The sequence below is a fragment of the Delphinus delphis genome, chromosome 1, assembly GCF_949987515.2.
Source record: "Delphinus delphis chromosome 1, mDelDel1.2, whole genome shotgun sequence".
Taxonomy (NCBI): Eukaryota; Metazoa; Chordata; class Mammalia; order Artiodactyla; family Delphinidae; genus Delphinus; species Delphinus delphis.
The window spans coordinates 100,257,669-100,284,596 of record NC_082683.1 but is presented as its reverse complement, the minus strand read 5'-3'; the positions used below and the strand labels follow the sequence as shown (position 1 = coordinate 100,284,596).

Genomic DNA, 26,928 nt, shown 5'->3' with positions numbered 1-26,928 from the left:
AGTTAGCACTTTACAAATATTTAATTGTCAGCCTTGAAGTAGAGCATACTAGTAACAAAAGCCCTTTTACAAATGAGGAAACTGAGGCAAGCGAAGTGAGTTACCCCAAATCACACAGCTAGTAGGTGGTGGAACGAGGCTTCAAACTAGGCATTCTGGCTCCAGCACAGACTCAACCTCCATGCAATACAGTCTCTCCATCAGACAGGTTTATCCATATCATACATCAGTCTTATGATTTCACAATTTCTCCTGCAAGAATTCTGGGTTTCCATTGCAAATTGAGAATGTAGCTGATTCAATGTCCCCAAGTACTCCATGACAATTTAATTCCAGGCACTGCATTCTCAGAGCACACAGTAAATTATATTGGTGGGGGGACAGTTTGCTCTCTATAAAATTATATCGTTTTCAAAAGCAACACTTTTGGGCTTCCCTGGTGGTGCAGTGGTTAAGAATCCACCTGCCAATGCAGAGGACACGGGTTCGAGCCCTGGTCCGGGAAGACCCCACTTGCTGCAGAGCAACTAAGCCTGTGCGCCAAAACTACTAAGCCTGTGCTCTAGAGCATGTGAGCCCCAACTACTGATCCCATGTGCCACAACTACTGAAGCCCACACGCCTAGAGCCCATGCTCCACAAGAGAAGCCACTGCAATGAGAAGCCCGTGCACCACAACGAAGAGTAGCCCCGCTCACCGCAACTTGAGAAAGCCTGCGTGCAGCAATGAAAACCCAATGCTGCCAAAAATAAATAAGTAAATAAATAAAAATTTTTTAAAAGTGTTTAAAAAACAAGCAATTTTATACTAGATTTTTATAGTATTTATTTATTTTTTGGCTGTGCTGCGCGGCATGTGCCGAACCCATGCTCCCTGTAATGGAAACATGAAATCCTAACCACCGGACCATCAGGGAATTCCCTTGTACTAGATTTTAATAAAGGCAAGTCGTAGCAGGCATCAAAAGCTTAAGAAAAATGCAAGGAAACAAAGACTTTGGTTGAGAAATTTGGTCCACTAATTTGTTTTTTTGAAGTGAATTTGGAGAAAAGTCTTTATTTGCTCTTTATTATATATACACCTTATTTTTCACCACCTGTACAGATACCACCCTGGTTCAATCCACCATTATTCCTCGGCTGAAATATTATTGTATTAGCAACCTAACTGGTCTTCTTTCTTCCACTCTGACCCCCAAAAGTGATTTCTACAGTAAACAGCCACAGTGACTCTTTTCACAACTTTGGGTCTTTGATCAAAACTCATCCAAGATTTCCTATCTCACTCAGCATCTTAAAACTGGAATATGAGTATTCGGGTACTACAGTGGAGGAAATTTTTCCAAAGGGTACACAAGGATAGTTTTAAGAGATTTAATTTTATATTAATTCATATATATATATACACATATGTATACATGCATTTTTTAATGCAGTGCTTATGTCAATAAAAATGAAAAATGGAATTGATACAGGACTTTATCTCTTCCTAGTAATGTTATATACATCCATGCCTACACAAACTAAAAAAAAACTATGTCATCTCATTAAAAGACAGTCCCAATTAACATTTTACTTTTCATGTTTAATATTTATTTAATGAAATAGAACATTTTTGATCATGTACTTTTAAAATGGATGACGATGTTTGTTAAACTACTTGTTTACCTTTCCACTGGATAGATTTAAAAGTAATGTGACAATTAAAAAATGTTGGTATTGCAAAATGTCAGAAATGGCACTCTTTGCAACTATTTACACTCCTGATGAAAAATGTTAAGAATCAACTTACAATGTTCGAGGGAGAAAATAGTTTTTCTAAGTTCTTTTCGCGGGCACAGAAGTTTAAAAAGTTGAAGGCCATTTCTGTATATGACCTGGCTCCTTTACTATTATGTCATATTCTACTACTCTTTCCCCCTTCAAGCCACTTCAGCCACACAGACTCTTTGCTGTTCCACTTACAAGCCAAGACTGTGCCTCAGGCCCTTTGTACTTACCGTTTGTTCCTCTGCCTGGAACACTCTTCCGCAAGAGAACCACAAGCTTGTTCACCTATCAGCCGAGGCCTTCCCCAATCATCTCTAATCTCTTTTACTCTGCTTTTTTTTCTTCATAGCATTTATCACTCCCTGCATATATTTATGTCACTCTTCCTCCAGACTGCAAACTCCTTGAAAGTAAGGATCTCCTTTGTTCTTTGCTGTAATCCTAGCATCTCTAAAACACTACCTGACTCATAGTAAGAGGTCACTATTTTTGAACGAATAAATGAAAAATGTTTCGAGGTGGTTTAAGGACTTTTACCAGCTCAAGAATAACGGTTTCTTGGGAACACTGTCAGAAGAGGAAAGCACTTCACAATCCTAACATTAAAACAGCCGTAGTACTTGTTTCTCAATAAAGACCCTTCCTGAAAGCTTCTATTACCGACACTGTTAAGGCATTTGCAACCCAACTCCCGCCAGGGCACTAAGTGAGACTCTCAGTACATAATACTGGTTAGATCGTGACTCCCCAAACTGACGCACATCAGAGTCAGCCAAAGCGCTTTCAACATTCATGAGCTCACCCCCACTTCCTGATGTAGGTCTGGGGTGTGGTCCTGGAACAGCTCTGCTTTGAAAAAGCTTCTCAGTTGATTGGTTTTCTGAAGCGTAGCAACGTCAGAGAATCAATCACCTTAAGAAGCTAAAAATAGCTGCTAAAATAGCTGTTTCTCCTCATTGGGTCTTTTCAGCCTATTTCTGGTACGCCACCAGTTAAAAACAAAAATCCTCACTTTACTGCTCCCCTGAGACACAACCATCCAAAGGAACGCGGCCAGTTAAAGCACAGCGACCCAGGAGGTCGGCACCTCGGAGCCAGGAGGCCAAGGCGTCTGACCCCGCGCCGAGTGAGGTTTCGGCAGACACGCGCCCGCCTCTGGGGACCTCGCCGCCAGAGAGACACTCCGGCCTTCCACCCTTGCCCGCTCTTCCCCGCACCATCGCCGCGGCCGAGCTCTTAACCACCCAGACCAAAGGTAGTTCAGCGTCAAGAGCCTCTGACTCTAAACCCTCACTGCGAGCCGAACTGCAACGGGGCGGACTCCATGCGCCGGCCACGGAGGTTAGGAAGGGCGGCCAGAACGTCTGCGCGCCCGCGCCCCAAGTTCCCGCCTCCCTCCGGAGGACGTCCGTGCGTACGTGCGCGCGCCGCGCCCGCCCTCTTGCAACAGCGCGACGCGAGGGTGCGGGCGCCGCGTGCGCGCGCGTTCTCGTTCCTTCGTTCGCTTGCCTGCTCGCTCTCGGCGGCCGCTCTCGTTGCGGCTGCGGCTGGGGCTGGGGGCGGCGGCGGCTGCGGCGGCGGCGGGCGGCGCGGGGCGGTCCGGCGGGTTCAAAGAGGAAAACATGGCGGAAAACAAAGGCGGTGGCGAGGCTGAGAGCGGCGGCGGGGGCAGCAGCAGCGCGCCGGTAACTGCCGGGGCCGCCGGGCCCGCGGCGCAGGAGGCGGAGCCGCCTCTCGCCGCGGTGTTGGTGGAGGAGGAGGAGGAGGAAGGCGGCAGGGCCGGCGCGGAGAGCGGCGCGGCCGGGCCCGACGACGGGGGGGTGGCCGCGGCCTCCTCGGGCTCGGCCCCGGCTGCCTCAGCCCCTGCAGCCTCAGTGGGCCCTGGAATTCCCGGGGGGGCGGTATCGACGCCGGCCCCAGCTCCGGCTTCGGCTCCTGCTCCGGGTCCCTCGGCGGGGCCGCCTCCTGGTCCGCCAGCCTCGCTCCTGGACACCTGCGCCGTGTGTCAGCAGAGCCTGCAGAGCCGGCGTGAGGCGGAGCCCAAGCTGCTGCCCTGTCTTCACTCTTTCTGCCTGCGCTGTCTGCCGGAGCCGGAGCGCCAACTCAACGTGCCCATCCCGGGGGGCAGCAACGGCGACATCCAGCAAGGTGAGCGGGAGGCCCGGCCCGAGGTCTGGGCCGAAGGGGATTTGCGGTGCCGAGGAGGATCTGGGGACGGAGGTGTTCGGGCCCGGGGCTGCTCGGACCGGCGTAATCCTAAGGGGTCTGAGGTGAAAGACACGGCTCCTGGGACAGTTTCCCGAGAAGCTGGATCTCCAGAGATACGGGGAGGGTGAAGGGAGGGGTGCCGGCTGCGAGAGGCTGGGGGAGGGGACACCGGCTGCAGGGGAGGTTCGCGATGTGCGGATACGGGCCGGGAAGGGGTGGACTCTGGTCGAGCGCAGGTTCGGGAGCCGGTGGAACGGACTGTGAGAGAAGAGGGGGTCTGGGAATCCGCTTGTGAGAAGCATTTTGGAGGAAAGGCCTAGGCGCGAGAGGTGTTGAGGTGTAGTAGTTCAGAGATAAGGGCAGTAAGGATGAATTGCCTTAGAGGGAGAGGATTTGATCTGTTCAAAGCTAGGGGAAAGAAGGACTAGGGAGGTTAAAGGGCATTAGAGAATTTGGGGCTACGAGAAGCCGTCTAGTAGAGAGTAATTTTAGGATGACATTGAGAAGGAGGAACTCTGGAAGCAAAATAGCTGTGAGGGGCCTGCATGGATAGGGAAAAATCTTAAGGTTTAGGGGTGAAGGAGAAATGAACTTTGAAGGGAATTGGGGGTTAGGGAGAGCTGGGCATGAATTTCAGTTCCTTGTACATTAATGAACACTTAGTGTTTCGGATACTGTGCTAGAATTGGATAAAATACTCAATGAGGAGCTCATTCACAGTCCAACATAGGGTAAACAAACATATAAGGTACAGCAGTGGAGGTGGGTCCTTGGTACAGTGGTTGTGGCACAATCAATAGAAGGTCAAGGAAACTTCACTGAAAAGGAAACCCTTGAGTAGGTTTCTTGAAGGGTGAGTAGCTCCCTGGGTTGGAGAGTTTTCAGGGCACAGGGCACCTTACACATCCCTGGAGCTAAGCGATGTGTAAGGTGATTGGTGGAAATTAGGTTGGTTTGATGGGCTGAATAGGTAGGGGGTCTGCAGTGCCTTATCTGAAACCCTTGAGACCAGGTGTGTTTTAGACATCAGAATAGGTTGGAAATTTTATTTTTTCCTGGTAAGGTCTCTAACACTACTGCGGGGTCTGGGTTAACAACTCATTATCAAATATTAATGTTTCTGCAGCGAAGTATGTGAATATCATTCTAGTGGGATAGACCAATAACCTCCTGCAATTCAGAGTGGGTTTTGTTGCAGAATTGTGAAAGAACTTTAAAATTTCAAAGCTTTTGAATTTTGGAACTTAAGGTACGGAAGGGATTGTGGACTTGTACTAAAGGGTTTGGGATTCATCCTGTAGAATGTATCCTGTACAGTGTAGATAGATTAAAGGGAGTCCCTAACAGATTTTTGTATCAGGAAGGTAAAAGGATCACATTTATGATCTAGAAAGATCACTTGGGGGCACATTGAAGGGTAAGGGAAGAAAAGATCCAAGGCAGGGCCAGTTAGGAGAATCCTGGCAGTAATCTAGGGGAGAAGTTAGCATTTGGAGTAGGTAGTAAAGGACTGATATAAGGTGTTAAGGAAGTGTTTTGGTATGGGGGAAAGGTATGGACTTTGGGAGAAACATTTGAGTTTGGATGCCTACTTTGTCACTTGCTACTTGCTACTTGGACAGATTAATTTTACAAGGACAAAATTACCTACCTCATACAGTTATTGATAGAATGAAGTGTGTTAAGTGACTAGTACATGCTAGTTATTAGTGAAATGGCAGCTAGTTTATTATTAGTGGTAACTAATCGTAAGTAGCTGTGGGAATGGATATGAGAGGCCAATTGAGACGAGTGAGAGAGACACACATGTCTAGGCCAAGTTCCAGGTTTCTTGTTTGGTGGGTGGCAGTGTCATTAACGCAAATAAAAGAATTCAGGCACAGAAGCAGGTGTGTGTGGGGTGGAGGGAGGATATAGTTATTTCAGTTTTGGGTTTGAAGTATTATTGAGATCTGCAGGTAAGAATGTTAAGAGTAACGGTTTGATTGATGGAGAAGATTCTAAATCATAATGGGTATGTAGAGGGTGGATAATGGGTGTATAACTAACTGCTCATGGCCTCACTGAGTGTAGTAAGACATGTAGGATTCAGTGTTCTTGTGGGAACCTGGATTAGGTGAGAGATTTAGAGTAAACACAAGATGAAAATTGTGTTTGATTGATGTGGCTGAGGGACTGAGGTTATGAAATTAGCTCTGTGTTACTTATGCAGGAGAGAGAATAATAGTGTGTAAATTCCCTCTTCATTTCTCCATCTTTTGTTTTTGAACTAGGAGAAATAAGTAGATGGCACTAAATACAGTCAATCTTAAGGCAGTGTTGCTTTCTAACTGGTATCTAAAACAAATTAAGTCTGGAAGCCATCATGTTTTTAGGCAGGGAGTCTAGAAAGTAACTTAGTATCAACTCCTGTATGTATCCTTTGCTTTGCTGTTTAAAAAAATGGAACATGCTGTTCTGGAAGTAACACTGGATTTGGAGTCAGGGGACATAGTTCTGCCCCTTAATTGTTTTCTGGTTCCCTCAGGTTTATGTTTCTGTCCTTCAGCTTCTTTATCTCTACATGTAGCTAATAGTCCTTCACTTATATCTCACTAAATCGTATTAAATAATGAAAGTGAAAATGCTTTTATAAACTGTGAAATGCTTTGCAAATGTAAGGTGTTATTGAACAACCTGTGATTCCATTTCTGGTCTGGGTATCCATGGTTGGTAGTTTAGTTCACCATCTTAAGTGGTCCCGAAACAATGACATTACCCTCCCTTCTAATGGACTTTTTTTCTGTTTCTCTAACACACCAGAGTTATTCAAACCTTTTAGCTGTTCCCTTCAGATCGATGATTCTCCAAGTGTGGTTTCTGGACTAGCAGCATCAGCATCATTTGCAATCTTGTTAGGAATGCAAATTCTTGGGCCCCACTCAAGACCTTCAAACCAGAAATCATTTTTAGTAAGTCCTCCAGGTGATTTTGATGCACACTAAGTTTGAGAACCACTATTCTTTTTTTTATATATATAAAATTTATTTATTTATTTATGTATTTATGGCTGTGTTGTGTCTTCGTGGCTGCGTGCGGTCTTTCTCTAGTGGCGACGAGCGGGGGCTACTCTTCGTTGCGGTGCACGGGCTTCTCATTACGGTGGCTTCTCTTGTTGCAGAGGACGGGCTCTAGGCATGCGGGCTTCAGTAGTTGCGGCACATGGGCTCAGTTCTGGCATGTGGGCTCTAGAGTGCAGACTCAGTAGTTGTGTCACAGGGGCTTAGTTGCTCTGTGGCATGTGGGACCTTCCCGGACCAGGGCTCAAACCCATGTCCCCTGCATTGGCAGGCAGATTCTTAACCACTGCGCCACCAGGGAAACCCCAAGAGAACCACTGTTCTTAAGTGAAGGGCTCCTCACTTCAAATGTTGCCTCTGCAGAAAGACCTTCTCTTGATCACTGTTTTTTTTTTTTTTTTAAGGGCTTTATTTTTAAAGAGCAGTTTAGATTTACAGCAAAATTAAATGGAAGATATGGAGATTTCCCATATATCCCTTCTCCCCAGACCTACATAGCTTCTCCCATTATCAACATCCCTCACTAGTGTGGTACATTTTTTAGAGTTGATGGCCCTACATCATAATCACCCAGAGTCCACAGTTTATGTTAGGGTTCACTATTAGTGTTGCACAATCTAAGGGTTTGAACAAATGTATAATGACATGTTTTCATCATTATAATATTATACATAGTATTTTCACTGCCCTGAAAATTCTGTGTCTGGCTGCTCCTTTTAAGGTACAGTTGGCTCTCTGTATCTGATGGGGGTTTTGGAACCAATCCCCTGAGATTGCTGAGGGACAATTGTAGTCCTCCAGGTCACTCTTTGACATATTATCTTTATTTCTTCATAGGACAGCTAAAGTCCAGAATGTTTACTTGTTTTTGTTTACTCATTTGTTCCTTGTTTCCCACTAGAATATTGTAGAGTGAATGTTCAATAAATAACTTTTGGATGAATAAGAATCATCTGGAGAGCTTTTTAAAATACCATTTTGGGAGTTTCAGAGACTGTTTCAATTGACTTGGGGATGACACTAGGATTTGAATTTTTAACAAGTATCATGTGATTCTGATTCTGGAACCTGCCACACTTTGAGAGACATGGATTTAAATATTTTGAGGAGAAAGACTGATTTATGTGCTGTTGGAATATTTGGAAAAGGAAAATCAAAATAGATAATTTAGTTAATATTTGTTGAATCTCAATTGTGAGCTTTTTAAAGTGCTTTTGTGACTTTTATTTTTTAAGGTTTATTTCAGGTTCAGTCAGAATAGCTATCAGTAGTGGGTATGTACAATCTATAATGTATCAGTAAAAATACAAATATGTATTGATGCATCTGAACAACCTCTCAAATGAACTCTTGAAGGAGGTGAGACTTTTGTAGTAAGGCATAGACAGCATGGTGATGTGGATGATTATCTGGATTGGGAATAACTTGCATTGGGTTCTGCTGTTAATATGCTGTGTAGCCTTGGGCAAGTCACCTAGACAGCCTCTCCAGGTTTGCAATATGAAGTTGAGTTCCTATCCAGTAAAATTCTGTGTGATTCTGTTATTGTCTTTTATGCTAACTTTTTATATCTACATAAGTTTAATATTCTCATCTTTTGTGGGGAATAATCAACGTGGAAAAATGATTCTGTTTATGAATCTTCAACTTTTTGTGAAAAGTCTGAGATGGCAACAGTCATGTGGTAAGTGGGAGGGAATAACTCTGGGTATAGTGTGAAGAGCACCTCCTCACAGTGGTCCTGTTTTATCACTGAGCATGGTGAGCCACTCAGGGCAATCTTCTGTTTGAGCTCTCGGAAGTTCTTGTCCCAGGAGTACATGTAATATTTAGCAGTTTGCTAGTTCTGGGTGTGGCTTATCTGTTTCGGGATTTTTTTAGGTCCTACTTTCTCTAATGCTCTGTTTGACATAAACATGTTTGAGTTTTTGAATGATAACATAGTCATCAGCAATCAGTCATTAAAGACGTATCAAAGAAAAACACTTTTTAATATCTTACGGCATTGTGGTTGGTGAAATGCACACAATTCAGGAGTCAGACTGCCTGCATTCATTTTTGAGCTCCTTTATTTACTACTAGAATGACTGTGGATATGTTACTTAACATCCATAAATTGAGAGTAATAATAATAATACCTATTTCATAGTGTTAATTGTGCGGATTAAATGAGTTAATACATTGTAAATTGCTTCATAGAGTGCCTGGCGCCTGGTAAGCCCCCAATAAATTGTACTGCTGTTGCCTTTGTGATTACCTCTATCTCACAGTAAGCAGAAAAGAAGAGGCAGGAAGGCAAATTGTTGGTGTTTTTCTAGGTTTTTCTGACATCTAATGAAGTACAGCACACCAGACAAAGTAATTTGTATTCCAAACCTCTCTTCAGCTGCCTAAAACTTACAGTGTAAAAACTTGTAAACTAATGTTCTAAATCCTAAGTTTTTACAAGGTTTAATATCTGTACACCAAAAATTTCAGTTAGGGGAATCTAACTGCTTTTCATTTCCTTATATATACTCCTCTTAGCAGACACTAAATGAGAATAGTACCTTAAAATAGATTCTCAAAGTTGGTCCATGAAACTCTGAGTTAGGGGATAGGGGGATTGTCTCTGATACCCTTTCAGGTGTTGGCAGAGTTGAAACTGTTTTCATTATAACACTGATTCATTATTTGCCTTATTCACTGTTCTGACATTTGTATAAATAATACAAAAGCAATGATGGGTAAGACTGCTTGGCACCTTAGCAGGAATTAAGATAGTGCCTCCAAAGCACTCTAAAAGTTATTGTAACTTTACCATCACATACTTAGAGTAAAACCACCGCCACCAACAAAAATTATGTTAGTTTTACTTTTATGTCCTTGATGAAGCAATGAAACTTGTTTTTAAAATATATTTTTTTTAATATTTATTTTATTTTGGCTGCACCGGGTCTTAGTTGTGGCGTGCGGACTTCTTAGTTGTGGCGTGCGGGATCTAGTTCCCCGACCAGGGATTGAACCTGGGCCCCACGCATTGGGAATGGAGTCTTACCCACTGGACCACCAGGGACGTCCCTATTTTAAAAATCTTTATCCTTAATATTCTGTGCGATGAAATGGGGTAATGCATAAAGTGCTTCTGCTGCAGACTGAAGTGCAATAAGAAAAGTACTTGTGTAGTTGTTTGAATTCCAAGTTGAATTAGCTGCTTTTTTTCTTGGAAAATAATTTTTACTTGAAAGAATGAGTAACAAACTGTGGTTTTCAAGAATGGATATTTGGCAGATATTTTCTTTAAAATGAATGAATTGAGCCTTGTCACTTCAAGAGAAACAACTGATGTTGTTATATGTTGCCAGTGATAAAAATTGAGCTTTTAAATGAAAATTAGGATTTTTGGGAAACTTGTATATGCCACCATGAGCTTGACAGCTTCTCAATATTTAAAGGCTTTTCTGATGAGATTGGTAGTGATATTAACACTTTTTTTTTTGATATTGTGCAATGAAATGTCAACATTTGGAAGATCTACATAGTGAACCAGTATTTGCCAAATGACCAGTGCATCATGTTACAAAATCAGGCATAGGAAAAAGATTCAAAGTGCAAAATAGACCAATAGATTTTCATGTAAGGGCGTAGTAAAAGTTCATCACTATAGTTTGAAATTTCACATTGCAACTGATGTTTAAGAAATAAATAAAAACACTTTAAATTTTTTGAATGTATCAAAGAAGAATATCCACAGATTGTCTGAAAAGACTGTTAAAATACTCTTCCCTTTTGTTAAGTACATGGTTATATGAGGCCAAGTTTTCTTTATAGTCTTCAAACAAAACAATCTCTCACAACAGATTAAATGCAAAAGCGTATATACAGACATCTTCTATTAAACTAAACATTAAAGAGATTTAAAAGTGAAATCTGTGCCACGTTTTACTAAAAAATTTTTTTGGTTTTGGAAATTAGTTATTTCTGTTAAAAATGTTATTTAAACATGCAATGTGTTTATTTTTATTATTATTTAATGTGTTTATTTTTAAATGAATTAATAAAATATTTAATTTTAATGAAACATTATTAATTTGCTATTAATTATTTATTACAATTTTAAATATTTTAAAATCTTCAGTTTTTATTTCTAATACTGTACACATGGATGGATAAAACCCATCCGAACAAATGCTTTTTAGGTCCTTGATGATTAAGAATGTAAGAGGGATTCTGAGACCAAAAAGTTTGAGACCTGCTTCTGCGGTACGCGGGCCTCTCACTGGTGTGGCCTCTCCTGTTGCAGAGCACAGGCTCTGGACGCGCAGGCTCAGCGGCCATGGCTCACGGGCCCAGCCGCTCCGCGGCATGTGGGGTCTTCCCGGACTGGGGCATGAACCCCTGTCCCCTGCATTGGCAGGTGGACTCTCAACCACTGCGCCACCAGGGAAGCCCAGAGACCTGCTTCTTTAAAGGGGCTATAACCAAGTGATAATGTAAAGTCATTAGGAAGAGTGTCAGACCATGGAATAGTAGAAGGTGGCAGATTCGTGCATTTATAGTCCTTCATTTTGGGGTACCCATCACAGTTCATAAAGAGCTTGCCCCAAATGTAAATGTAAAGCGGAAAAAAGTACTTAATAACTAAAATTGACCTTTTGTAAATAGCGTGCTGTAGATCTGCTGATTTTTTTTTTCATATTTATTACTGGTTGACTGAGTTCTATCATTTTATTTTCCAGAGGACAAGTTCTGAGGTTGGGATCATGGTGTTGGATACATTAATCTGTGTCTCCTCTGTGGCCACAAATTGTACCTTCATCCTTAGCCAGCTTCCAGAATGGACATTGGTCTCAAGGGAAAGTGGGAAAAAACAAGGATGAATGAACATAAATGCATCATTTTTAGAAAAATATTTAAATTCTTTGCCTTTATGATACGTAAATAGCATGAATTACGTGGTTCTAGGGAAAAATACTTTTTGAATGCTTGTTACGTGCGATTTATGTTGTTGCTTCTGTGAGTTACTTGTCCACATGTCTTCTATTTTTTTTAGTTTGCTAACTTTTTTTGTTTTGATTTACAAGAATTCTTGGTAAGTTCTACATACTGATCCTTTGTTGGTTATGTAAACTGAAGATTTGTTCTTAGCCTACTATGGCTTAGTGTGGTAGCCAGCCTCTGAGGTGGCCACAGTGTTCTTCTCTTCTGGTATTCACACCCTTCTTTAGTCTCTTCTCACAGTGACTCAGGGCTTGTTTGGGTGACCAAGAGAGTATAGCAGAATTAACAGTGACTTCTGAGGCTTCATTAAAGGTATACAGCTTTTTCCTTACTCTTTGGATTCCTTGTTCTAGGCGAAAACAACTATCACTCTTGCAGTTCTGTAAAGAACTGGGGTCTGTTAACATCCAGCACCAACTTCCCAGCCATGGGAATGAGCCACTTTGGAGGTGGATATTCCAGCATGGTCAGGCTTTCAGATGACTGCAGTCCTGGCTGACATCTGACTGCAGCCTCATTAGAGGCTCAGAGAGAACCACTTGCCATATCACTCCCAGATTCCTGACTCAAAGAAACTGAAAGATAAGGAATTATTGTTTTACCCCATTAAGTTTTGGGGTAATTTGTTACACAGCAATAAACTAATACACTTGACTTTTCCCTTTACTCTTTAGAGAGCTGTCTTTTGATATATGAGAGGTTTTTTAAAAATCAGTTTTCCGCCCATTTTTCTGCCTTTATTGCTTATTATAAAGCTATAGTAAACTTTGTTATTCGTTAAGGTAATTTCATCCCCCTCCACATATACCTTGTTCATCTTAAAGATTATCTTGACTGATCTTGGCTTTTAGCTCTTAAACATATTAGAATCATGTTGTGAAAGTTCATTTTAAAAACTTGTCAGCATTTTTGTTGGAATTGCTTTGAATATATAGATTAATTTGGGAGAAAATGCTATCTTTACAATATGGTATCTGCCTGTTCAGAAACATTGCATGCCTTTCCATTTGCTTAAATCTTTTATTTTTGAATATTATATAGCTTTTTTCCTAGAAAAGTCTTGTACGTCTTTTATGAGTTATTCTGATATATTTTATACTTTGTTTTTACTATAAATGCCTTCCCTTAAATTACATTTAGCTGTGTTTGCTTTGTTTTCTTGTTTTTCATTTTACTTTTTATTTTTTAAATATCTGAAGTGTACTTATTTCATATTTATATTTGATAATTCCATTATCTAAAGTTCTCGAGGTCCTATTTTACTATTACTTGCTTCTGCCTATTCCTGATTATTGTAGATGGTGTTCTCCAGTGTTTTATAGTTTTGGAGTTTGAGTGTGTTTACTAGGGCTTTAACTATGAACCCTGCCAGACCTGATTTTTGGAAACAAGCCTCCAAAGAGTATTTTGTCCTTGCTTCTGTCAGGTACCACCAGTGAAAAGTCACTGATGTTAATTTTTAGTTTGGTGTTTCTTAGAACTGGCAGATGTTGATTTAGAGTTTACCTTATAGGCTAACCTGTATTTGAAACTTCTCAGGAGAAAATTTTTTCCCTCACTCTGAAACCAGGGAGTGACAGTTTTTTTTTTTCTATGCTAATTGTCTGATTTATTTATTTTTTAAGTTTTACTATTATTATTTGGTTATGCACCCTTCTAACTGAGGGTGTAATCTTTCAAGCCTGCCTTATGAGGAGAGTCTTGCTTCTAATTATTTTACACAGGCTTCCCCATTCTTTGTTTACTCCCTTGTTTGTACATACTAAGAAAGAATCGTTAAGAGTAAAATTTCGGAGCCTTTGCATTTTTGAAGTTCTTTATTTTATTCTTCTATTTAAATGGTAGTTTGACTGGATATGGAATTCCAGGTTCAAATTTGTTTTTCTTCAGAACTTTGAAGGTATCTCCTCCCTTGTTTTAAAGTAGTCAGTGTTGCTCATGCTAGTCTGATTTTGCTCCCTTGTACAACCCCAATTGGGTTTTATTTACCTCTTCTTGGAAACTTTTAATATTTCTTCATCCTTTTCTGGAATATAGTGATTGTTTCTATTTTTTTTCCTTTATCGTTTTAAAAGTTCACTGTGCTTTTCCTGTTAGTCTTCTACTCTTCATTTATAGTAAGGAAAAGTTTAAACTTAAAAATTTTTTTCATAAGGACCCTCTCTCTTCATGCCCTTCCCCTTCAGGCCCCCCTTTCTCTCACTCTTTTTGGAACTGTTTCTATTTGAATGTTGGAGCTACTGGGTTCATACTCTCTCCTACGTTTTCTCTTATGCTTTCCTTCTCTTTGTTTTCTTTCTTTTTTTTTTTCTGGCCTCACCGCGCTGCTTGTGGAATCTTAGTTCCCTGACCAGGGATGGAACCGGGGCCCTCGGCAGTGAAAGTGCCAGGTCTTAACCACTGGACCAACAGGGAATTCCCCTTCTCTTTACTTTCTTATTCAACTGACATTCTGAAAGATCACCTTGACTTTATTTTCTTTCTTCCCTTTCTCTTTAAAAAAATATTGGTTTATTTATTTGGTTGTGTTGAGTCTTAGTTGCAGCATGTGAACTCTTAGTTGCAGCATGCATGTGGGATCTAGTTCCCTGACCAGGGATCGAACCCAGGCCTCCTGCATTGGGAGCACGGAGTCTTAACCACTGTGCCACTAGGGAAGTCCTTGACTTTATTTTCTAACTTTGTTTTTTTCTTTTTATCCTTATCTCTTCTTGTCTCAAAGGCTTCCTTAAACAGTGGATAATCTTTGGTTCTTTTCCTATTTGAGTGAGGCAATAAAATTCTAATTGGAAGTTCTGTGCTTGTTAATTGTTGGACCTTACTTTAGATCAGGGGTTGGCAAAATACTGCCCATGGGCCAAATCTAGCCTGCTGCCTGGTTGTTGTTGTTGTGAATCAGTTATATACATACGTATATCCCCATATCCCCCCACCATGCGTCTCCCTCCCACCCTCCCTATCCCACCCCTCTAGGTGGTCACAAAGCACCTAGCTGATCTCCCTGTGTGATGCTGCTGCTTCCCACTAGCTATCTGTTTTACATTTGGTAGTGTAGGTATGTCAGCGTTACTCTCTCACTTCGTCCCAGCTTTACCCTTCCCCCTCCCTGTGGCCTCAAGTCTATTCTCTGCATCTGCATCTGCATGTTTATTCCTGTCCTGCCCCTAGTTCATCAGAACCATTTTTTTTAGATTCCATGTATATGTGTTAGGATACTCTATTTGTTTTGCTCTTTGTCATACTTCATTCTGTGTGACAGACTCTAGGCCCATACACCTCACTACAGATAACTCAATTTCGTTTCTTTTTAGGGCTGAGTAATATTCCATTGTATATATGTGTCACATCTTTTTTATCTATACCACTGTTGCAGGACACTTAAGTTGCTTCCGTGTCCTGGCTATTGTAAATAGTGCTGCAGTGAACATTGTGGTACACGACTTTTTTTAAAATTTTTTATTTTTGACCATGTTGGGTCTTTGTTTCAGTGCGAGGGCTTTCTCTAGTTGCAGCGAATGGGGGCCACTCTTCATTGCAGTGCGTGGGCCTCTCACTGTCACGGCCTCTCTTGTTGCGGAGCACAGGCTCCAGACGCGCAGGCTCAGTGGTTGCTCCGCGGCATGTGGGATCTTCCCAGACCAGGGCTCGAACCCGTGTCCTCTGCATTGGCAGGCAGATTCTCAACCACTGCGCCACCAGGGAAGCCCTACATGATTCTTTTTGAATTATGGTTTTCTCACGGTGTATGCCCAGTAGTGGGATTGTTGGGTCATAATGGTAGTTCTATTTTTACTTTCTAAAAAAATTTATTTATTTATTTATTTATTTATGGCTGAGTTGGGTCTTTGTTGCTGCGTGCGGGCTTTCTCTAGTTGCAGCAGCGGGGGCTACTCTTCTTTGAGGTGCATGGGCTTCTCATTGTGGTGGCTTCTCGTTGAGGAACACAGGCTCTAGGCTTGTGGGCTTCGGTAGTTGAGGCTCATAGGCTCTAGACCGCAGACTCAGTGGTTGTGGCACATGGGCTTAGTTGCTCCGTGGCATGTGGGATCTTCCCAGACCAGGGCTTGAAACCGTGTCCCCTGCATTGGCAGGCAGATTCTTAACTGCTAAGCCACCAGGGAAGCCCTTATTTTTGGTTTTTTAAGGAACCTCCATACTGTTCTCCATCGTGGCTATATCAGTTTACATTCCCACCAACAGTGAAAGAGGGTTCCTTTTTCTCCACACCCTCTCCAGCATTTATTGTTTGTAGAGTTTTTGATGATGGCCGTTCTGACCGGTGTGAGGTGATACCTCACTGTAGTTTTGATTTGCATTTCTCTAATGATTAGTGATGTTGAGCATCTTTTTATGTTTGTTGGCAATCTGTATATCTTTGGAGAAATGGCTATTTAGTTCTGCCCATTTTTGGATTGGGTTGTTTGTTTTTTTTGATATTGAGCTGCATGAGGTGCTTGTATATTTTGGAGATTAATCCTTTGTCAGTTGCTTCGTTTGCAAATATTTTCTCCCATTCTGAGGGTTGCCTTTTCGTCTGTTTTTACGGTTTCCTTTGCTGTGCAAAACCTTTTACGTTTCATTAGGTCCGATTTGTTTATTTTTGTTTTTATTTCCATTTCTCTAGGAGGTGGGTCAAAAAGGATTTTGCTGTGATTTATGTCATAGAGTGTTCTGCCTATGTTTTCCTCTAAGTTTTATAGTTTTATAATCTTACATTTAGGTCATTAATCCATTTTCAGTATTTTTATGTCTGGTGTTAGGTAGTGTTCTAATTTCATTCCTTTATATGTAGCTGTCCAGTTTTCCCAGCACCACCCATTGAAGAGATTGTCTTTTCGCAATTGTATACTCTTGTCTCCTTTATCAAAGATAAGGTGACCATATGTGCGTGGGTTTATCTCTGGGCTTTCTATCCTGTTCCATTGATCTATATTTCTGTTTTTGTGCCAGTACCATACTGTCTTGATTACTGTAGCTTTGTAGTATAGTCTGAAGTCATTTTTCATTCTTTTTCATTCCTCCGGCTCCATTTTTCATTCTCAAGATTGCTTTGGCTATTCGGGGTCTTTTGTGTTTTACACCACCTTCCTGCTGCCTGGTTTTATATGACTCGTGGGCTAGGAATGATTTTTACATTTTTAAATCATTGAACAAAAATCAAAAGAAGAATACTTTGTGATGTGAAAATTTTATGAAATTCAGATTTGTTTTCATGTTAAATTTTTGCGACACATTTAAGCCCGTTTGTTTATGTATTGTGTATGACTGCTTTCATGCTACAGTGGCAAAATGAGTAGTTGTGACAAAGACTGTATGTGATATTTATTGCTTTGTAATGACTTTTGGTGCACTACAAATTGCAATGAAATAGTTATAACTTGATAGGCATATGTATAAGTATAGCATGACATTTACAAAAATATTTGTTACCAGTGCATACTTACCTTTTCAAACAAGAAAAGAGAAATGTGGATTTCAGATGTTACACTTTTAAGACACAGTGGAATGTGGGTTATTTTCCTTTAATGGCAAAGTGTTTATTACGCACTTTTACCATATAGCTTTGCTAAAAAAGTATAACATGTGTGGGCAATACCAGACTAAGTATGGGACATGATATTCCCAATTCACAGGAAAGCAGTGGAGAGAGAAATTAGAAAATTTAGAATGAAATATTTCATCGTGGCAGAATTTCTTAAAAATAAAAAAATGAAACCACGGTTTTTTACTTTGAAATATGGTTCAGAAGTAGCATTTGTCATGGCTGAAATTCACAGCTTTCGCTCTTAATGTTGGTTGGCAGGTGATGGTCTCCCTTCTCATGTGCATACAATGTGACTGATTTTGGCTCTTAGGCTTTTGGCTGTAATCCAGGCTGTTTTAACTTTGATCCAATTTTCTTTCTCTGTTTTCCATTCCCTACTTTGTTGTATGGTTTCAAGGTGGGGTATCTGAATTAGTAATGGCAGGAGAGAATTAGATAAGAGTAGGTTTATTTGAATCTGACTAGACTTCATGTTCCTTACCTGTAGAATAATATCAGCTTCAGTTTAAATTTTTTTACGTTTTTTTAATTTGCTTATAAAATTTTTCTCAGGTAATATTATTCTCTTTTGTTTTTTAAACAAATGAACTGAGGCAGAGAGGTAAAATTTTACCTAAATGTGGCTCTCCCATGTGGAGAGAGTAGACCAGCCTCAGATAAATGCCTTCAGGGGCACCTAGTAGTAAGGCTTACGGGGGTATCAAAGCTTGCCTTACGTAAAAGGAGTAAAATTTAAACTTTAAAGATACTCCTTCCTGATCAGATGATACCAGACTGCCAGTTTTCTACCTTTGCCCTTATTTGGATCTGATTAGTTACTTTTATCTGAGTTGAATATAATTAATTTATAATTAGTTAGAAGTCATAGTTTTAAAAGCTTAACTATTTATGTAAAATTTTTCCTTTAGAGTGTTTCAGTAAGTGATATTGTAATATTTTAATAAGAATTAAGCATCATTAGAAGATGGTTGTTCAGAGACACTAGTCTGCCATCTTCTCGGTCTGCTGGCTTCCCAAATAAAGTCGTATTTCTTGCCTCAAAAATAAATAAATAAATAAAAAGAATTAAACATCATTAGAATGACTAGTATTTTTACTAGTAAGGGAAGAAGGTAAGAGAATTGTCTAGTCAAATTTGGTAAAGTGATTGAAATGCTGAAAAATGGTGATTAGCAAGTTCACAAAAGTCTGTTTAACTGATGGTATAGGTGCCTTCAAAATTTTACTAATTCTGTACCAAACCCATATTATAATATACTTCTGTAATTTACCTACCTGTTCTTCCCACTTCTAAAAACACTCAAGTTTTTACATGTTCAAAATGGAATTAGGTGAATGGTTCTCAGTTGATGTGTCATAGCAGCATGTTACACTTGAGCACCTCACAGGTGTACTGCCAGATTCTGAACAGTGTGAAATTAATTTTTGTTACAGTGGCACATTTGATGTCTGTTTGATCTAACTGTTGAGTCCAGTGTGTCGTTTAACGTGACATAAAACATGACACAACTTGCTTAATCCTTGCAGAAGCTTGGGAAAAGACAATCTCATGCCAAAGAAAAGTTGTATGAAAACTTTGCCTTTTCAGTAGAGAGCATGGTAAGGTAGTAAACAGATTTGCTCGTACAGAGTAGTTTTGTGATGGGAGACTAAAATATTGGTTTATTTTTAATGATGTGTGCAGTTTTTAAAGTAAACATGCTATTGAAATATACATAAATGGAAGTATAAAAATCAAAAGCATATAGTTCAGTAAATATGCATAAACTCATTTGTAAGTCTAGCAACCAGAATGAGAAAGTACGTTATTAGCACCCTATAAGCCTGTACTCTTTGTGTCCCCTTCCTGTTACTACCTATGAACCTAACTTCTAACACCATGGGTTAATATGCTTGTGTTAAAATTTTATTTAAATAGAACTAAACAGTATGTACTAGTTTGTGACTGACTGCTTTTGCTCAACATTGTGAGATTATTCACATTGCTTATGATGGTAGTTTGTTCATTGCCTTCACAGCATTCATTGTATAAATATACTAAAATTTATTCATCCACTCAAATGTTGGTGATCATTTGAGTTTATAGTTTTTTACTATTATGAATGTGTTCATTTAACATGTCTTTTGGGGGAACATATGCACACATTCTGTTGATTACGTATCTTAGCGTGGACTTGCCGAGTCATAAGTTGCACATGAGTTCAGCTTTACTAGATATTGCCAGTTTTCTTAAGTGGTTATATCAATTTACACTTCTGCCAGTAGTGTTTGAGATTAATTGCTTTATATTCTTACTAAGACATAACATTATCTGTCTTTGACATTTTAGCTGTTCTGATGGGCGTGCAGTGTAGTAGGATAGCATTGCAGTTTAATTTGCACTTCCCTGGTAAACTGTAAAATCGAGCACACTTTTTTATGTTTATCGGCCTTTGGATATCTTTTATTGTGATATGCTTGTTCAAGTTGTGCCCATACTTTTTTTCCTATGGGTTGTCTGCCTTTTCCCAGATGCTTTTGTGGAATTCTTTATATATTCCAAGCATGAGTCCTTTGTCAGATATACATCTTATTCTGTGGCTTGCCTATTGTAGTTTTAAAACTTGAATTTATTTTAGCTTTTGAATAAGTAGTACTTTCACATGGCTCAAACGTTTAAAAAGTATACAGAACTAAATAGTGAGAAGCCTTCTTTCCACTCCTTGTCCTCATCCAGTTCCTATCTCCCCCAATATATAACATGTGTTAATAATCTATTTGTCCTCCCAGTACATCCAGATGATTTTTGACAGGAGTGCCAAATCCATTTAGTGGGGGAAAGAATAGTTTCTTCAACAAATGATGTTGGAACAACTGGATTTTCCACATGCAAAAGAATAAAGTTGGACCCCTGCCTCCCACCATATTAAAAAAAATGAACTCAAAATGGATCAACAACCTAAATATAAAAGCTAAATGCATAAAACTCTCAAAAGAAAACATAGAGATAAATTTTCATGACTTTGGATTTGGTAGTGGATTTTTAATATAACACCAAAAGCATGAGCAACAAAAGAAAAAGTTGATAAACTGGACTTAATCAAAATTAAAATTTTGTACATCAAAGGACATTATCAAGAAGATGAAAAAACAACCTACAAGAATAGGAGACTCAGATAAGAATCTAGTACCTGGAATATATAAAGAATGCTTACAACATAATTTAGACAAAATTCAATTAAATAATGAGCAAAAGATCTGAATAGACAATTCTCCAAAGAAGACATGTGGCCAATAAACACATGAAAAGATGCTCAAGATCATTAGTCTTTAGAGATGTAAATCAAAATCATGAGATACCACTTCACATCTACTAGGGTGTGTCTAATAAAGAAATCAAAGTGTTGGCAAGGATATGGAGAAATCAGAACTCTTGTATATTGCTGGTGGGAATGTAAGGTGCTGCTGCCACTTTGGAAGACAGTTTGGCAGTGATGGTTAGATGGTTATATAACTTTGTGAATGTAGTTCAATGCTGTAGAATTGGATACCTGAAAATGGTTAAAATGGCACATTTTATGTATATGTATTTTTACCACAATAAAAAAGTACTTTAAAAAACTTTGTTTTTCCTTCCAGAGATTTAAAAACTATATAGACTCAATTCTCAGTATTTGTGAATTCTGTATTTTAGAATTTATCTACTCACTAAAATTTATTTGTAACCTCCAAATCAGTAATTGTGGCACTTTCTCATTTGTGACACGTGCAAAGTGGCAAAAAATTCCAGTTGTTCCATGCATGTGTTCCAAGCTTAGGGAGAACATGGTAATATTCTGCCTTCTTTTCAGCTTTCATGCTGGAAACTCTGGTCTTTCTTGTGGTCTGTTTTGTGCCATGCTTTCCTCATTTTTGTGCTTTTTTGTTTGGTGATTTCACTGCTTAAAATGGCCCCCAAGCATAGAGGGGAAGTGCTCTTGAGGATTTTTTTTTTTTTTTATCTGCACTCCACATCCCCGGCTTGTGGGATCTTAGTTCCCCGACCAGGGATTGAACCTGGGCCCTGACGGTGAAAGCACAGAGTCCTAACCACTGGACTGCCAGGGAATTCCCTGTCTAGTGTTTTTAAGTGCAAGGAGACTGTGTGCTTTATTGAGAAAATACATGTTAGATAAGCTTTTTTCAGAGATTTATAGTATTATTGGAGTTATAGTACTTTTGGCTTGAATCCAGTGTTAATGAACCAAGATTATATTGGGTTGGCCAAAAAGTTCCTTTGGTTTTAAACTAAAAATAAAAGACACATTTGGGACTTCCCTGGTGGCGCAGTAGTTAAGACTCCGTGCTCCAAATGCAGGGGGCCGGGTTCAATCCCTGGTCAGGGAACTAGATCCCACATGCATGCTGCAACTAAGAGTTTGCATGCCACAACCAAGGAGCCTGTGAGCCACAACTAAGGAGCCCACCTGCTGCAACTAAGACCCGGCGCAGCCAAATAAATAAATAAATATATTTTTAAAAGGCACATTTTTCATTTTCATCAAGAACTTTATTAAACAACATATTCATCATTTTGTTCCACTACCTTCTGCCATTTTTCAGGCAACTTCATAATTCTGTGTTCCCAAAACTTCTTAATCTTTTTGAGCAAAGAACTGTTCCAGATGCCTTTTACAGTCTTCCAGGGAATTGAAATTTTTTCCATTAAGACAATTTTTAAAGACTGAAATAAATGGAAGTTCAAAGATGCAATGTCTGGTGAATATGGCAGATGAATCGGAACTTCCCAGCCAAGCTGTAACAGTTTTTGCCTGGTCATCAAAGAAACATGCAGTCTTGCGTCATCCTGATGGTAGATTATGCGATTTCTGTTGACGAATTCCGGATGCTTTTCGTCGAGTGCTGCTTTCAGTTGGTTTAATTGGGAGCAGTACTTGTTGGAATTAATCGTGTGGTTTTCCGGAAGGAGCTCATAATAGAGGACCCTCTTCCAATCCCACCATATACACAACATCACCTTCTTTGGATGAAGACCGGCCTTTGGTGTGGTTTGTGGTGGTTCATTTCATTTGCCTCATGATCTCTTCCATTCCACATTATTGTGCAGTATCCACTTTTCATTGCCCATCACAATTTGTTTTAAAAATGGAAAGTTTTTGTTACGTTTCAGTAGAGAATTGCATGCAGAAATACAGTCATTTAGGTTTTTTTCGCTTAACTTATGTGGAACCCAAACATCAAAGCGATTAACATAACCAAGCTGGTGCAAATGATTTTCAACGCTTGATTTGGATATTTTGAGTATGTCGGCTGTCTCCCGCGTGGTATAGTGTTGAGTTTCTCAGTGTCTTGATTTGATCGCTCTCAACTTCAACTGGTCTACCCGACCGTGGAGCATCATCCAGCGAGAAATCTCCAGCATGAAACTTCGCAAACCACTTTTGACATATTCAGTCAGTCACAGCACCTTCTCTATATACTGCACAAATCTTTTTTTGCATTTCAGTTGTGTTTTTACCTTTCTTGAAATAATAAAGCATAATAGGCCAAATATGTTGCTTTTTTCTTACATCTTCAATATTAAAATGGCTACACAAAAATGCACCAATTTTTTTTTTTTTTTTACGGTACGCAGGACTCTCACTGTTGTGGCCTCTCCCGTTGTGGAGCACAGGCTCCGGACTCTCAGGCTCAGCGGCCATGGCTCATGGGCCCAGCCGCTCCGCGGCATGTGGGATCTTCCCGGACCGGGGCATGAACCCATGTCCCCTGCATCGGCAGGCGGGCTCTCAACCACTGCGCCACCATGGAAGCCCAAAATGCACCAATTTTGATAAGTTTTTTTAAAATGCATGCTGATATGACGGCTGTCATAGTACAGTCTAACAAAACTGTTTCAAATGAAGTGAAAAACGACTAAGTACTACTAGAGCCATCATATGGAAAAAACTGAACGAACATTTTGGCAAACCCTATATATTAACTAAAGTATATTAAACAGAAATACACATAAAACAAGGTAGTGTATTGATTGGTTGTTTTAAATGTTCTGACAAGAGTCTCGCAGGAACCTAACCCTGTGTTTCTCCTAGTGATGGTTTAGTATCCACCAATTCCTTTTTGTAGCAACTTTATAAAACAACTGTTGTGAATAATGAGACCTGACCCTATGTAAATACAAATAAAAATCACACTGCTGTGTTTAAAATGGATAACCAAAAAGGACCTACTGTATAGCACAGGGAACTTGCTCAATATTATGTGGCAGCCTGGATGGGAGGGGAGTTTGGGGGAGAATGGATATGTGTATATGTATGGTTGAGTCCCTTTGCTGTGCACCTGAAACTATCACAACATTGTTAATTGGCTATACTCCAATATAAAATAAAAAGTTAAAAAGAAAAAAAAACCCAAAATCATTTTTCTGTTTTATGTAAATGGAAACATTCAAATTTTTCATTTATTTTTATTTATTCATTTATTTTTTGCGATACGCGGGCCTCTCACTGTCGTGGCCTCTCCCGTTGCGGAGCACAGGCTCCGGACGCGCAGGTTCAGCGGCCATGGCTCACGGGCCCAGCTGCTCGGTGGCATGTGGGACCCTCCTGGACTGGGGCACGAACCCGTGTCCCCTGCGTTGGTAGGCGGACTCTCAACCACTGCGCCACCAGGGAAGCCCCTCATTTATTTATTTTTTAAAAAAGATTTATTCATTTTGGCTGGGACGGGTCTTAGTTGAGGCACACGGGATCTTCGTTGCAGCATGTTTAGTTGTGGCATCCATGTGGAATCTACTTCCCCGACCAGGGATCGAACCCAGGAATCGAACCCAGGGATCAAACCCAGGCCCACTGCATCAGGAGTGCGGAGTCTTAATCCACTGGACCAGCAGGGAGGTCCCCAATTTTTTCATTTAAAATTGTATCTTGGAGATATTTTATTCTTTGTTCTGAAATCTATAGTATTTGCATGTAACCTGTTCTTTTATGTACTTTAAATGATCTCTAGTTTATTTATAACATCTAATACAATGTAAATGCTATGTAAATAGTTGCCAGCACGTGGCAAATTAAAGTTTTGCTTTTTGGAATTTTCTGGAAGTTTTTTCTTTGTGACTGTTTTTTATCCATGGTTGGTTGAATCTGCAGATGAGGAACCCGCTGATACGGAGGGGTGATTGTAATTCATACATTTGAAGTGTACAGCTCAATAATGGTTTTTAGTGTATTCAGAGTTGTGTAACCATCACCTCAATTTTAGAACATTTTTATCACCCTAAAAAGAAACCCTGTACCCATTAATGGTCACTCTCCATTTACCCATAATACCCACTCCCAGATCTAGACAACCACTGTTCTACTTTTTTGTGTCTATAGATTTGCCTGTTCTGCACATTTCATATAAATGTGATCATGGAGTATATAGTCTTTTGTGACTGGCTGCTGCTTTTTTTTTTTTTTTTTTTTTTTTTTAAAATTTGGCTGCGTCCCTTGACTTACAGGATCTTAGTTCCACAACCAGGGATCAAACCCAGGGCCCCGGCAGTGAGAGTGCCAAGTCCTAACCACTGGACTGCCAGGGAATCCCTGTAACTTCTTTTATTTGGCACAAAGCTTTCAAGGTTCATACATGCTGTAGCAGTGTTAGCACGTTATTCTTTTTTTAAAAAAATATCAATCTATCTGTCTATCTAATCTATCTAAGCTGGATCTTTTAGTTTTAGTTACGGCATGTGGGATCTCTAGTTGTGGCGTATTGGATCTAGTTCCCTGACCAGGGCCCCCTGCATTGGGAGTGTGGCGTCTTAGCCACTGGACCACCAGGGAAGTCCCACATTATTCTTTTTAGGCTTGAATAATACTCCATTTTATGGTTGTCCTATGTTTTGTTTATTTATCGGTTGATGGACATTTGAGTTCCTTCCCCTTTTTGGACTATTATGAATAATGTTGCTGTGAACATTTTTGTACAAGTTTTTGCATGAATATATGTTTTAACTTTTCCTTTTTTCTTAAAAAAAATTTATTTATTTGGTAGCCCCAGGTGTTAGTTGCGGCAGGCGGGCTCCTTAGTTGTGGCTCGCAGGATCCTTCATTATAGCATGCAAACTCTTAGTTGCAGCGTGCATGTGGGATCTAGTTCCCTGATCAGGGATTGAACCTGGGCCTTCTGCATTGGGAGCTTGGAGTCCTGTCCACTGTGCTACCAGGGAAGTCCCTGTTTTAACTTTTCTTTTTTTATTTTAAAGGTTAACAGATTTTCTTTTTTTTTTTTGGCCTCATTGGCTCTTTGTTGCTGTGGGTGAGCTTTCTCTAGTTGTGGCGAGTGGGTGGCTACTCTTCGTTGTGGTGCGCGGGCCGGGCTTCTCATCGAAGTAGCTTCTCTTGTTGTGGAGCACGGGCTCTAGGCGCTCAGGCTTCAGTAGTTTTGGCTTGTGGGCTCTAGAGCGCAGGCTCAGTAGTTGTGGCTCACAGGCTTAGTTGCTCCACGGCATGTGGGATCTTCCTGGACCAGGGATCGAACACTTGTGCCCTGAATTGGCTGGCGGATTCTTAACCACTGTGCCACCAGGAAATTCTCAACTTTTCTTGTATATATATTTAGGAGTGGAATTTTGGGGTTATATTGTAACTCTATACTTAATCTTTTGAGGAACTGCCTGTTTTCCAATGTGTCTAATATTTTGCAGTATCTCTTTAGCAATGTTTATGAAGGTTCCATTTTTTTCCCCATAATCTTCCTAACAGTTGTTATTCTGTCTTTTTTATTAGAGGCATCCCAGTGGGTGTGAGGTGGTGTCTCATCGTGGTTTTGATGTGCATTTTCCTGATGGCTAATAATGTTGAGCATCTTCTCAAGTGCTTATTTACTGTATTAGTATATCTTCTTTGAGGAAATGTCTGTTCCGACTTTTGCCCATTATTTAATTGGATTATTTGATGTTATTAGGTTGTCAGAGTTCTTTATATATTCTGGATAGTAAACCCTTATATCTGACTTGAACATATCTTCTGTCTTTCATTTTTTCGATGATATCATTTGCCACACAATTTTTTTTAACATCTTGCTATTTTTTTATTGTAGAAAAAGATGTAACAAAATTTGCCACTTTATCCATTATTAAGTGTACATCTTTTTGGCATGAATTGCATTCATAGTGTTGACAGCACAAAAACTTCTGTGCTGAAGTCCAATTTAATATTTTTTTCCTCTGCTTTTATGTTTGATGTTGTATCTAAAATACCATTTCCTAACCCAAGGTCATGAAAATGTACTTTTTTTTAAAAAAGAACTTTACAGTTTTATCTCTTACTTTTGGATCCATGATGCATTTGAATAATTTTTGTATGTAAAATTTGTGTGTGAGGTAAAGATCCAGCTTCAGTT

The 26,928-nt window shown here is 40.0% G+C and overlaps 1 protein-coding gene across 2 annotated transcripts in view; it reads left to right on the top strand.

The window, feature by feature from the left end:
* Positions 1-3,333: 3,333 nt before the first annotated feature.
* The window catches only part of TRIM33 (tripartite motif containing 33), a 144,107-nt gene continuing 120,512 nt past the window's right edge, over positions 3,334-26,928 (top strand). For both annotated transcript variants that reach the window (XM_060027593.1, XM_060027590.2), the window contains exon 1: positions 3,334-3,918. In XM_060027593.1, coding sequence (XP_059883576.1) covers positions 3,393-3,918 — 526 coding nt within the window. In that variant the 5' untranslated portion in view covers positions 3,334-3,392. The remainder of the gene's footprint in view (positions 3,919-26,928) is intronic.